The sequence below is a fragment of the Salmo salar genome, unplaced genomic scaffold (genome assembly GCF_905237065.1).
Source record: "Salmo salar unplaced genomic scaffold, Ssal_v3.1, whole genome shotgun sequence".
NCBI lineage: Eukaryota > Metazoa > Chordata > Actinopteri > Salmoniformes > Salmonidae > Salmo > Salmo salar.
The window spans coordinates 310804-325201 of NW_025550565.1; the positions used below are offsets into that span (position 1 = coordinate 310804).

At 41.7% G+C, this 14398-nt stretch overlaps 1 protein-coding gene across 2 annotated transcripts; it reads left to right on the forward strand.

Moving 5' to 3' along the window:
- Positions 1 to 258: 258 nt before the first annotated feature.
- On the forward strand, positions 259 to 11835 carry LOC123739537 (uncharacterized). Of its 2 annotated transcripts, XM_045713877.1 has the most exons (4): positions 260 to 431; positions 3934 to 4010; positions 4184 to 4288; positions 8051 to 11835. In XM_045713877.1, the coding sequence occupies exons 3-4, from the start codon at positions 4195 to 4197 to the stop codon at positions 11632 to 11634; spliced, it is 3678 nt and encodes a 1225-aa protein (XP_045569833.1). In that variant the 5' UTR covers positions 260 to 431; positions 3934 to 4010; positions 4184 to 4194; the 3' UTR covers positions 11635 to 11835. The 2 variants fall into 2 exon arrangements, with proteins under 2 accessions (XP_045569834.1, XP_045569833.1); XM_045713878.1 differs by lacking the exon at positions 3934 to 4010 and having other exon boundaries at positions 259 to 431.
- The last annotated feature ends 2563 nt before the right edge of the window (positions 11836 to 14398 follow it).

Sequence of the window (14398 nt, forward strand, 5' to 3'; positions counted from 1 at the left end):
ATCAAAGGTAGTCCTTCGATATAAACTTGTTTTTGACTAAAATTAAAACGTGTCAGTTTATTACTTTCACGAGATTGGTGAAATAACATGTTCAACTACTTAAGAAATTGTCTCGAATCTAGGTTTTTCCTTTTGATTTTGTGAAAATGAACAACTAAGGAAGATATTTTCACTTCTGTCATTGACTTCTCAAGCACCAAATCCCGCATGTTCTGTTCAGTCTGTTTCACAAGCGTTCCTGGAAGTCTCGCGATGTTGCACCTCTGGGTTTAGAAACTCTGTGATTTGGTCTATAAAACAGGGTGTCACTCCCGGTCTACATCTTGGTAGAGATACATCCCGACCTATGGGCTCTACTTGGCTTCTATTTTGTACATCTACTTGTGATTTCTGTCTGGTTGACATCCATCGGAAAGCTTCGTTGATTTAAGGTAGGCTACTAACCCTTATTTCATTTCGATAAGCCTAAATGGTTGCTAAGCAAAACCTTTACTGTCCAATCATTAAAGCTACAATCCGCATTTGGTGAAACTGGCACGTCCGTTTGGAATATTACAACAACGAAGTTACTTCAAAGGAAGAACACCTTTCTTCCATCTGACACAACTTGTCTCCTGCGTTTCATCACTAAAACAATATCAAAGGCGCTGTTTCACCAAATGTAGTTATAATTGTAGCTTTAATTGTAACTTGAATTGATAGTTGAGAAATAACATTGTCCGTCCCACCACTTATTGTGGTCCGCAGCTGAGGGATGGGGCTAGGGAAATGTAACCCCTCTCAAATTCAAGAATGTGCTTCAGATGCCAGGACTGACAGTCCATGACATCTGCATTATAGTTTTAACCATCTTTTGAATCTATACATAGGTTTTTTATATTTATAAACAATGGAGTAAAATAAGTGTCTTTTTCCCCATTAGAACCCAAAATAAACAATCGTAAGCTCATGACGTATTTATAAGTTGTATTCTTCAAATTGCTGGTTATACTGTGTCATTAATTTAAATGTAATTATATATTTTTTGTTAAATATGTATGTACCAATCCCGGACAATAGCTGTAATAATGTGTATGCTTTATTGAACAAAAGAGAACCATCGCGCTCTCCCAGAGGCTTGGCTGGTGCGTAAAACCCGCTGGTGTAAGTTGTCGCATAAATCTTTCTTCATTATTCTATGTTTTTAGTAATTTTCACTGAGCGCACACAGATGTGTCGGCTTTACAGCCTTCAGTGTGTAGTGACAACATCTGTAAAGAAACAGATGAGCAGCAGGTGCTTCTAATCAGGGTTTCCGCTTATCTGCCCTTCTGGGATGTGGCTTTTCTGGTCTGACTGTATTCAAATGAGTCAAAAGAAATACAGAATATTAGGGGATGGGAGCAGGCACGAAGGTCAACTCACAAATCAGACAGTACAAAATTACTGCTTTGCTAGCAAGAGCATTCACTGTCTATTTTTGTTGTTATTTTCACATCATCTCTAAGAAAGTCAGAGACCAACAAGCGAATGGGTGGAGACTGGTCAAAAGATCGAGCGGATAAGGCAGAGAGAGACCTCGATCAAGCCAAAACTGAAAAACAGAAAGTGGAGGAGGAAAAGAGGAGGACTGAAGAGGAAAACAAGCAACTCCTTGCTGAGAAAGTGAGAATGGAAACAGAAAAAAAGATGGAAGAAAAACGAAGACGGGAGATCGAGATCCAAAGACTAAAATTAATAGAACACAGTAGACAGCGAGAGAAGGATGAAAGGACCAGGATAAAGCAGGAAAAAGAAAATGCAAAAGGAGATCACAGAGCTGTATAAATGTATTCAAATATTAAGAGACAAGGGCATAAACAGTTAATTTATCCACAATGAATTATTGGAGAAAGTACACAATCATTGTGTACTTTTAATATCTACAATTGCACTGCCTGTTTTATTTTCCTCAAATGATGTGCTTAAAGGGATAGTTCACACAAATGACAATGATTTTAATAGCCCTGTTAGCAGTCTTTGGTTTTGTTTACCTGGCTGCTGCCATCAAATGCTTTTCAAAACCAATGCCTGTCAATATCTGAGAATCTGTAGCTTTGCAATAAATAGATTCTATTGATGCCTTGTTGCCGGATCTCTTCTGACACAGAAAAATCCACACATTTTATTCAGGATTCATCACTTGCGCTATGCACATTTTAATGACAAAAATAAACTATCCAATATACTTTGCTAGGCAGTAGCAGGCACTGCAAGAAGCCCCTGGTGTGACTCAGTGTCTGCTGTGTTTGGTAGAGATATAACACAGTGGACCACTCCTGTCCCTTAACCCCCACCTCTACAGCACCGGTTAGATGTCAATGTCATCACTCAGTAAAACACCTCAGCATAAAACAGCAAATATGGATACTCCAGAAATTCTTCTTAAAGAGGCAAAAAAAAGTGATCAGGTTGAGTTAGTAGTGAATGAGGTGGAGAGGGTAGAACAGCCAGAAAGGCAGTGCAGCAGAGTTGGCTGCATGTTTGGCGGTAGCTAACTAGTCCCCATCAGCATAAGGGTAGGCTAATGCTAATAAGTTAGCGTTCAGTATCCTAAAGGTATTGGATGTCAGTCTGAGTTATTTAACAGTATATTTAGTGAATGGGCAAGCTAAGAATGTTGATAGAAGTCATGATATTAGGAAAAGTAGTTATTTCCAGCAAGTGTATTTGATGGGTTTCGTTTCTGTAGCTAGCTAGCTTCTGTAGCTAGCTGAGAACGAAGAGATGAGCAAATGTTTTTCTGACTGAAGCACATATCTTCTGACAGTGACTCAGCGCCACCCAGTGGACTGAAGCTGAACTTCACTACAACATATTTAAACCTTTATAAAATGAGCAATGCTGAGGTAGTAGAACTAATGAAATGAATCATAGGTCTTATAACCTATATCATTCTACATGTAAACATGCTTGGCTCGTGTTATTTCCATATAGTCTATGTGACTATTTGTGAAGAACTGCCCATTATTAAATTTGTGAAATAATGTAATTGTGCTTTTATTTTTACTCTTTATTCATTTAGCTACTTTTTCTATTGTTGCATTTTTGAGAGGTGAACCTGCAAGAAGGGGGAGGGCAGCCAGAAAGAGGGGGGAAAGATGGTCAGCCTTGTGGTTATATTGTACAGTGAACAAAACATGAAATACATAGGCCTTTAAATTGTGTCCTCAAATGTTACGTAATGGTAGAATTGACGAGGTCTGATAACTCATTCCATTCCACAAGTCCATTTTTCTTTGGCTCAAGTCTCTTTATATTCATATAGCCTAGGGGGCTATGTAGCTTCTTGTCTGTCGTGTTTGGAGTTGTGTTGCGTTGTTATGTGAACATTTAAAATGTTTCTTTACAGTTGAGTTGACCTGGTTGTGTCTGTATACTAGGATAGGGCTGTAACGGTACAGGTATACCTACCAAACCTTGGTTTGGTCCGCACTGTGAACCTGAATGAATACAAAAAACATTTCAACAAAAATGAAAACACTAGGCCTATACGCCATGCCTACGCTGGGTTGTATGCCATTGTCCTGTGAGTAAAGCTGAAAAAAACATTGTAGGTTATTCTGTTAACATGTAAACCATATATAGCTTCCAAATACATTTTCAAAACTATCCTGTGAATATCATCTAGAGCGCTGACTGACAGTCCTTCTAGAATTTTAGGGTTACCAGCCTCATCAAAAAGCTAAGCTGTATGCCAAAACAAGAGGTGTGGCTGCTGTTTTGCTGAAAAACAAATCCAGAGTGTAGAGAAACTTCTGTATTTTCTACTCACATTTGTAATATATGTCCTCTATTTTTTTCAGTTTGGTACATTACTTAAGTCAACTTAAGGTGGATTGTTTTAATTAAGACTGTATTATGTCCACCAGAAAACCATCAACATGTTCAGTGTCTTTGTTTTTTCCCCCAAAGAAATAAGAGCACCAATCGTTAGGGCTCCAGAGTCCTCTTCCTGTTCAGAAAGAACAACAAGACTGGAGAACAAAGATGTGAGTGACTCAAATGTTTGCATAACATACTGTATCAGTGATAATTTACACACGCTGCATTGTCTGGGCAATGAGCAAAAGAACTATGATTTTTATGTTGACAGCCATATTATCTGTTGCAATTTTCTAATACCGGGGCTGCTGAAGTAACCCCAGTTCTGATATGTTTTCAGAACACTGAGTCATGTCTGACTCGGAGACCATCGAGCTAGCCGCTCTGGGCCGACCCTTCCAGCTGGGGATGCTGTATGACTGTCGTAGAGATGTCCTCATTCCAGGTACAGGAAACTATTCCTCTTTGGTTTGGAGGTAATCAGTGTGCATCATCTTGAATTCATTGACAGTGTTTCCACCACTGAGTTGGATAGAGGGCACACTGTTCTAGCACAGAGAACACCATTGAGGGCTTTCACCATTTTAAAGTAGTTTCTACGGATTTAGGAAGAATCAGCAGGAGGGGTCAGCCAATGAATTGCACTCCTGAACAGACATTCCATAACTGCAGATGTCAGTAAATCACCAACCTTGGCTTTATACCTGTTCAGACTATACTGTACACACTTCACACAGTAGGTGGTGATATGCACCTTTTCAGTTTATTTACAAACTGCTAATACACTCATAGAAGTTGAAGACATTGGGGACATACTTGTGAACATAAGCAACCATTTAAATTTAAACAGTTTCTCCAGGTCAAAATGAGTCTCAGCTAATTAAAATTGTTGATTTACTTGCACGTGACAGAATGCTAAATTGTAGCTGGTCCCATCAGATAACATGGCATAAGTTAGCGCTATGCTAACCTCACCAGTTGGCAGCGATTATATTCTGTCTGATCCCTCCAGAGGACCCAGATTGAATTATGTAATCCTTCCTTAACCCAAAGGAAGTATCTCCCAGTTGAATACTTCAAAATGGTGAAAGTCCTGAATGGAGCTGCCCATGCTAAAACAGGCTTTTGGGCAATAAAGTCCTCTATGATGCTGTCACAGAATCGGCCATTGCAGAGAGAGATGAGCTTTCTGGTGCATCTCTATGGTTACCACAGAGTAAGAAAAGCTAGAGGACACACTTGGGACAAAAGAGTGATGTCATGCAGGTTGTTTTTGAAGTGTTCATATTGTAGTAATGCTGTCAATGACAAAGATTACCCTTTTTTTTCCTTCTGAGAGTGTAATGTGGCACTATTTGTCCCTGTAGGGCAGTGCTTCTCAATTATTTTCTGTTACGCCCCCCCCCTAGGAAGAAGTAAACATTTCGCGCCCCCAACTCTCCGCCGCGACTGTAAATAGTATCATTTGTCTATAAAATTGTTATAAGTACACCTCTGCATAACATTGTATCCTTATTAACATTAAAGAAAAAAAATATATATATAGATCAACTTACAACAAAGAATAACTTTATTAACATTGTTTTTTTAGTTTGTAACAGAAAAGACTTCAAGTGCATCAATTTGCCTGAAATTTAAAAAAAAATTCAGCCCTTATTTAAACTGTAAACATTTTTGACCATTTGATACTGAAAAATAAAATTAAATATAATCAATAAATAATAATAAATTCAAATTGATCAGCAACATTAACTCAGGAGCACAATATATGAAACATTTTGACCTATAAAACAAAAATGAATAAAACAATTTGTGCTGATTTTTTTTTTTAAATCAAAATGAGGAAGTCAGGATTAATGGCTACAATGAGCACGTTTTGCAGAGCTTAGCTTTTCCAAGCGGGGTTTGAAGCATGATACTGCAACTCTCAGCTCCTGCTCAATGTTTAGCTGGGACCTGTACTTGGTCTTCAGTGCAGCAACAGCAGAGAAGCCAGTCTCACAAAGATAAGATGTTGCAAAAGGAAGAAGAATGCCCATGGCCCTCTGCCCTAAGAGTGGATACTACCTCTCTACACTCAGCCAGAATTCACTCAGTGTCTGTGATGTGAACCTCAGTCTGAATGTGGAGTCAGACGTCATATCAATGAACTGGTCCTCCTCTGCAGAGCTGAAACCAGTTGGAGCTGGTGCATTGAAAGGATCTCTCACCCAGTCATATTGGGAACTGTTTTCAGGGAAGTACTTTTTAAAGAATCCCATCAGTGATGAAATATGCTCCTTAATATATGGAATCACTGAGGTGGCATCATAGTCAGTAGTGTCAACAAATTCATGCAGGTTCTGGAATGAATCAGTATTTCCTTCATCAAGTCGCCTGCCCCACATTGCAAGCTTTCGAGTGAAAGAGCTGATCTTGTCTGTGACCTGAGGGAGGTGTTTATCTTTCCCTTGAAGCTGTAGATTTAGTTAATTTAGCTTTCCAAATATGTCACTCAGGTAGGCCAGTTTTGCCAGGAAGTTCTCATCACTAAAGGTTTCTGTGATGTCATACTTGTGCTCCTGCTCCAAAAACATTCTTATCTGCTCTCTGAGCTCAAAATCTCGGGACAAGACTTTTCCTCGTGACAGCCACCTTGCTTCACTGTGAAACAGCACAGCTTGATGTTCAGCTCCCATCTCCTCACAGATAGCAGAGAAGACTCTTGTTTTTAGTGGTCTGGTCTTTATTCAATTGACTACACCTACAATGTCAGTCATAACCTCACTTAATTCAGAGGAAAGGTGCCTTGATGCCAGTGCTTCTCTGTGTATAACAGTGTGTCCACTCAGCATTAGGTGAGGCCTTCTTGATGAGTGCCCGAAGTCCTTTTCTCATCCCTGCCATGGTCTGTGCACCATCACTGCAAACACCAATGCAGTTCTCCCACTTTAGCCCATTCTCAGTCAGAAAGCAGTCCAGCATTTTGAATAGCTCTTCAGCTGTTCAGCTGTGGCTCTGTCTCTGACATATTTACAAAAAAGTCGATCCTCACACAGGGAGTTTGTCATGTCAAAACGTACATAAGTGATAAACAAACAGTCTTTGTTGCTGTCAGTTGCTTCATCGAACTGTAAGGCAAAACGTTTGTCTTTGAGTTTATCTACCAGCTGTTCTTTAAGATTGTTAGCAATGTCATTTATACGTCTGGCGACAGTGTCATTGGACTGGTCGTTTGCAGCACTTGCGTCATCCAGCATGACAGAGACCATGTCTAATGCTGCAGGCAGTATCAGCTCCTCTGCTATGGAGTGGGTTTTTTGCACTGAGCAATTTGGTACGCCACCTTATATGATGCTAACAGTGCTCGCTGGTTTACTGAAGAAGCATTCACAAAGCGGGACGATTGTTGACAATATTCGGCACGTTTTCGCTGAAAAACTCAAGCGGCTTATCAGCGTGATTGGGGTGTAATGTCTATAAGTGACGCCTTAATTTATTTGGCTTCATGCTGTCCGCTGCCAACATTTTTAGACACAGTAAACATACCGGTCTTTCCTCGTCTCCCACCGTAGTCACAGTGAAGCCAAGCGCTACATACGCTTCGTCATATTTCCTCGTCTTAGCTTTCGGGAGACTTACGTTTGTCTCATTATCTCCGTCTCTCTCCATCTTTCTTTTCATCCCTGTTAAATATTTTTCCATGGTGTCTCTTAAGGGTTTGTTATCTGCACTTCATATCTCCTGCTCTGTGCTGTGTGCTCTTGTTCGGTTAAAAAAAATACTCCCGCGGCAAGAAAAAGCATGTTCCCCGGGGTCACGCGCCCCCTGGCATCGCTCCGAGCCCCCCAGGGGGGCGCGCCCACTATTTGAGAAGGACTGCTGTAGGGGAACATTCTAGATAGAGTTCTATCTCGAACCTTTCTGGTTCCAAATAGCACCCTTTATTTGGTACCCAGATTCTATTTGACCTGAAAGAAGCTTCAGATAGAACCCATTTCCAGACTGGTTCAAATGGTGCTACAGAGCATTTTTTACTTCTGAGTGTAGGAGGTGTAGGTTTTCTAACTATGGGTTGACACCTAGAATATTTACTTTGAATTAAATATTTACCTTCAATTAGTTATTTGAATTTAACCATGTTTACATATAGAAATATTTACACATGTACACGTTGGAGTATAATTTTCACAATAAACGTTCTTTGGTCATTCTCTTTAAACTGCAGGTATCACTCTCTGGGATTCTGAGATGCTGCAGAAACACATCAATGTCCGTCCACAACCAAACACTGACTTCAAAATCATTGCTTCAGACTCAAGTGAAGCCAAGTCAGAGGCTTTGAATGTGTCTGCATCTCTTGACGCCAGTTTCCTTGGTGGCTTAGTCAGTGTGAAGGGTTCTGCTGAATTCCTACATGACAAAAAGACCTCAAAGCGTCAGTCTAGGGTTTCTCTGCAGTACCGTACCACCACTCGCTTCGAGCAGTTGACCATGGACCACCTGGGGGTAGGAAATGTGAAATACTCTAATGTCTTACAAGAGGGCTCTGCAACCCATGTGGTGACTGCCCTGCTGTTTGGAGCGCAGGCCTTTTTCGTTTTTGACCAAGAGGTTTCCTCAGGAGAGAACCACCAGGACATCCAGGGAAACCTGCAGGCCACAATAAAAAAGATCCCTCAAATGTCAATAGAAGGGCAGGCAAATTTGAAGATGAGTGAGGAAGAGCAGAGAGAGACCAATAAATTCAACTGCACTTTCCATGGTGATTTGGCACTAGAAAACAACCCTGTCACATTTGAAGATGCCATCAAGGTGTATGCTGGCCTGCCATTTCTGCTAGGGGAGAACGGAGAACATGCTGTGCCCATGACCGCCTGGCTCTATCCTCTCAAGAACCTGGACTCTGCAGCTGCCCAGCTAGTCAGGCAGATCAGTGTTTGCCTGGTGCGTCGCGCACAGCGACTCTTGGACGGACTCGACAATACTGATGTACAATGCCAGGACATGATGAAGGAAGACATGGCTATCAAGTTCCCTGAACTCAAAGCCAAAATCAACAAGTTCAGGGACTTGTGCTCAGAGTACAAGCTGGTGTTCCAGAAAGGTCTCTGCAAGGTTCTTCCCAACATAAGAGGAGGAGGAATGGAGGAGGAAGAGCTGATAAAAATGCTCAACAGCAAAGAACGTTCTCCATTCCAGAATAACCTCATGATCACGTACCTGGACGACAGAGAGAGAGAGATGAATGTTGTTCGCTCTTACCTTGACATAATGAAAGAGGTACAAGTTGTGTGCTCAAGCAGTGAATTGGATGGAATAGTGCTTGATAAAGCTAATGATTTTGTAGTGTGTTTTGCATTTTCCTATTTGAAGGAGAAAGAAGAGTATGTGTTAGACTTGGAGAACTACTTGCTGGAAGAATCAAAAAGTGATTTTTCACTGATACCTTACAATCCCAACGCAGCCGGGAAGACTACAGCAGAAAAGTGGTTTCGCTCGGGGGAGGTAACGACCCTAACTAGGCAAACCATAAATCTGTTCCTAGACTTCAAAGATTCAAACAAAGGCAGAGAAAATCTTGCATTCTGCATTGCATCAATTCCAAACAAACACCTCACTGCTTCCTCCATCCATGTCTATGAAAGAGGGACACTTTTGAGTCAACAGTTTGAGCTGCCATCAAAGCCAGGTGTTCCCACCATCAAGAGTCTGGAGCATGACTGTGTCCACTTGCAAGTCAACCCTCCCAACCTTGGTGTTACCTCTGTGGAGTCGTACCAGGTTTTGTACCAGGCTGAGCAGGCTGACTCTGAGTGGACAGAGGTGAAATCGGATGGTACAACTAACCAGGTCACCATCAGTCGTTTGGACCCTTACAAAAAGTACCGCTTTAGCTGCAAGGCAGTGTGCAGACCTGGTGTGAGCCTCTCCAGTGACTGGACAGAATATTTCAGGACCCGCCCATGTAGCCCCCCTGGACCACCCACAGAGAAGAGGATAGAATCGGGAAGTATCAGAGTGAACTGGGACATTCCTACCATAGCGGGAGATGATGTTGAAGTCATTGGTTATGTGGTTGAATACAGAAAGAATGTAAAGGCTATAGACAATCAGATGTGGCAGACCATGAAAACCACCACTAGAGAGAGTACACTGGAAGGACTTGAGGCTGACACTGCATACAGCATCAGAGTCTTTGCTAACTGTGGCGAAGCAGGGAATAGTCTACCCAGTTCTGAGACTGTGCTGACTACCCTTAGGGTCTCTGATCCCCAACCGAAGACGAGCAAATCAACCAGAGCAAAAAGTGAGGAGTTCCTCACAAAATCCCAGAAGGTGGAAAAGGGCAACCCCTCAATCCACTGGCTGAATCTGGAACAGAAGTTGGGTGTAAGTGACAGTTTTGACCAGTACAGATTTGGGAAGAAAGTTGAGCAAGGTAATAACAAGGTGATATTGCTTCTGGGGGCCACAGGTGCAGGAAAAACAACTCTGGTCAATGTCATGATAAACTACATTCTCGGGGTAAAGTGGGAAGAACGTTACCGCTTTAAGCTCATCCATGAGGTGACCAACAGGTCACAGGCTGAGAGCCAGACTGTGGTTGTGACATCATACGAGCTCTACAACCAGCCAGGCTTTCAGATTCCTTATTCTCTGACCATCATTGACACACCAGGGTTCGGAGACACCAGAGGAATGGCTCAAGATAAATTGCTCACCCAGATGTTGAAGGATTTCTTGTGTCATCCTTTAGGGATTGATCACATTGATGCACTCTGCTTTGTAGTGCAGGCAACACTTGTTCGTCTCAGTCCTTCCCAGAGATACATCTTTGATTCCATCCTGTCCATCTTTGGAAAGGATGTTGCTGAAAACATCCTGATGCTTGTGACATTTGTAGATGGGAAGCAAATACCGGTGCTAGAGGCCATCAAAGCTGCAAATCTGCCTTGTAAGAAAAACAAGAAGGGGCTACCAACCCATTTCAAATTCAACAGTTCATTTGTGTTCTCAAAGGAGACGGAGAGCAGCTCTGAAGAGGATGATTCCAATGATGATCATAAGGCCCAGTGTCCAGATCAATGGAGTTCAACTTTCAAGGAGATGAAGAAATTTTTCCAAGCACTGGAAAGCATTGAGAGTAAAGATCTGACCCTGACAAAGAAAGTTCTGGAAGAACGTGAGCTTCTGGAGAAGACATTGACACACCTGACCCCTCAGATCACAGCAGGTCTGTCAAAGCTAAGTGAGATCAAAAGCTTCAAACAGTGTCTGGAGAACGAGGACGAGAACATGAAACAGAACAAAGATTTTGAATCTGAGGTAAATGTGCTGCAGGTGAAGAGAAGCAAATTATCCCAAGACTTTGCAACAAACTGCAAGATATGCAATTTCACATGTCACACCTGCTGTTTCCTCCCAAATGAGGATGAAATCAAAAGTTGTGCCGTGATGGATGATGATGGCAACTGTACCGAATGTCCAGGAAAATGCTCTTCCACTGACCACGACAGGGAAAAAGTCTTGTTGACATATGAAACAAAGACTGAGAAAAGGACTATTCAAGAACTGAAGGACAACTTCATGAAGGCATGGGACAAGTCTAATGAAACCAAGGAGATGCTGGATAAACGTGAGGATGAGTTTCATATGATTGAGGACGCGCTGATGAATTTGATCAAGCAGTCTTCTGACTGTCTCAAGAGACTTAATGATGTTGCCCTGAAACCAAGCTCTCAGTCCACTGTGGAGTACATTGAGATACTCATTCGCACAGAGGAGGACGAACGCAAGCCAGGATCGTAGAGTTGAAGAAAATGAAGGGAGAGCCTGAGATTCTGGATAAGATTGCAAAAGGAGAAGATTTACTCCCAAATGAGCGAAAATTCATGAAGGATAAAAAGGATAGTCGGCAGGAGGTTCCAACATAAGTCAGGGATGTTGTCCTGCTAACATTATCCGGAAACAAAATTGGGTCTCTATTTGAACATCAAGCTTCCCAATATTGTAGGAACGCTTTGCGTTTGTTGGGAAGATCCAACTGAGATGTGGGGTTAATTGGATTTGTAAATAAAACTCAGCCTTGTGTAAAGCCGTATGTTAATTTGTCCACCTCAAAGTAACTGAACAAAAATGAGGGCCTAATTTAGATCTAGATTAAATCAGAACTGCATAGAAAATCATTGGTTTTGTTTAGGCAATGTCAGAGGTGCAGGGCTGGCCCTCCCATTAGGCAAGATTAGGCGGCACTTGATTTTGGGGTGGCATTTTGACAATTGGCTGCTGCCCTCCAGCGCCCCTGATCGGCTACTACATCACCAGCGGCACCCCAGCCACCAGCTCATTAGCGTTGCTGCAGTTCCCGCCCCACCCCATTCCCGCTTCTCCTGAAGTGCATTCCCACTATCCTTGGTAGCTATGTTGACGTGTGTGTTTTATGTGGGATTATCCAATTGTGAAACAATAATAAAAAGGAATCTGCCAATGAAATTATTGTATTGTTTTGTATTTTGTGAGTGACAAAGATGATTAGCGATTAAGGCAGTAGCCTAACCTAGCCTGTTAACCTTAGCTAGCTACTACTAGTGGATTTAATTTTAGCTAAAAGTAATCTATAGAGATTTGAAACAATTTGCTACCATGTCTAAGAGACGACAACTACCAGGAAGCCTGTGTGGAGAATGACAAAAATAAATAAATAAATATCTTATATAAGTGTTATTGTAATTGTAACAATTATGTAGTCGTGCCATGTATGATAACAGGTGGCATATTATTAATAAGAAACTCGGTTTCCTACTACAGGTAGTTGGCTGCATAGTGATAGCAACATTGTAACTCTCCGATGCAGGGGTTAAAGTGAAATTCCCTTCTGCCTGGTAAGGGACTTCCTATATGTGCCCGCGTGCACCAAACATTTTTATGGGCATAATCATAGGATTACATGTACAATTGGAGCCTATACGTTTGCGTTTACTGAGTAGAGTAGAGCCAACTGAGATGTGGGGTTCATTGGATTTGTATTAAAACTCTTAGCCTTGTCTAAAGCCTTATGTTAATTTGTCCACCCCAAGGTAATTTAACAAAAATTAGGGCCTAGATTAAATCAGAACTGCATAGAAAATCATTGTTTTTGTTCAGGCAATGTCAGAGGTGTAACTGCATCAAATCTCTGAGTGGCTGTTCTTGTGGTCATTGTCACAAAGCCACACCCATCCTACCCATGTTAGAAGTTCAGAAGGAGAAAGTGTAGGCTATATAGAAATAATGACACGTTGAAAATGATTAAATGAAAGAATAAGGATTGATCTCATCCTAATGGAGGTGTACTGTGTATTACAACACACATTCCTATGTTCAACCTTGTCAAACGGCTCAATGAGATTTCTAATAATGAGACTCAGTGTATCAAATGGCAATGTCCGCGATAGCGATAGGTGTAACGCTGGGAAACGCTTGTTGATTTGACAGCTACAACACAGTAACACCTCTGACATCGCCTACGGGTCTTCCTATAAGCTAGAGTACCATTGAGGATTTCCTGCGGTGGACAAAACACAGATACAGCTGTTGGTATGTAATTGATATAAGGAACATTCAATACAATTCACGAGTTAATTTAACAAACTCAGTTTAACCCTTTCTCATGGTTGGTGTCTTGACAAATTTGGCCAAAATCATGTGACATAAAACATTACATTTCTTACCTTGCATTCATGGCTGTGTTTTTTGTTATATCATATATTAAGCATTTATCAGTTAAATGAGACATTGAACTTGAACCCGGTAAGAATCCTGGATCTTGCTCGGACAGTTCTTTGTTTGGCGGTTTTGGAAATGCACTGTAACTAGGCTTATGTAACATTTAGTGTTTCCTTATGTCACGGTGTGAGTATAGTTTTTATGGGCACACAAATCCAAAATGTATGTGATTACAAAATCGAATGCTTCTAACTGATATATTCTTAACTTGATATTTAAAACCATAATCGATATTCACTTCCTATTTCGCAACAAAGCATCCTTCACTCATGCTGCCAAACATACCCTCGTAAAACTGACAGTCCTACCGATCCTCGACTTCGGCGATGTCATTTCCAAAATAGCCTCCAATACCCTACTCAACAAACTGGATGCAGCCTATCACAGTGCCATCCGTTTTGTCACCAAAGCCCCATATACTACCCACCACTACGACCTGTACGCTCTCGTTGGCTGGCCTTCGCTTCATACTCGTCACCAAACCCACTGGCTCCAGGTCATCTACAAGACCCTGCTAGGTAAAGTCCCCCTTATCTACGCTCACTGGTCACCATAGCAGCACCCACCTGTAGCACGCGCTCCAGCAGGTATATCTCTCTGGTCACCCCCAAAGCCAATTCCTCCTTTGGTCGTCTCTCCTTCCAGTTCTCTGCTGCCAATGACTGGAACGAACTACAAAAATCTCTGAAACTGGAAACACTTATCTCCCTCACTAGCTTTAAGCACCAGCTGTCAGAGCAGCTCACAGATCACTGCACCTGTACATAGCCCATCTATAATTTAGCCCAAACAACTACCTCTTCCCCTA

Excerpts from the sequence above, each read along its gene's own strand:
- LOC123739537 (XM_045713878.1), top strand. The coding sequence starts at position 4,195 with ATGTCTGACTCGGAGACCATCGAGCTAGCCGCTCTGGGCCGACCCTTC. Across the intron at positions 4,289-8,050 it reads TAGAGATGTCCTCATTCCAG|GTATCACTCTCTGGGATTCT; the intron begins GTACAGGAAACT and ends TTTAAACTGCAG.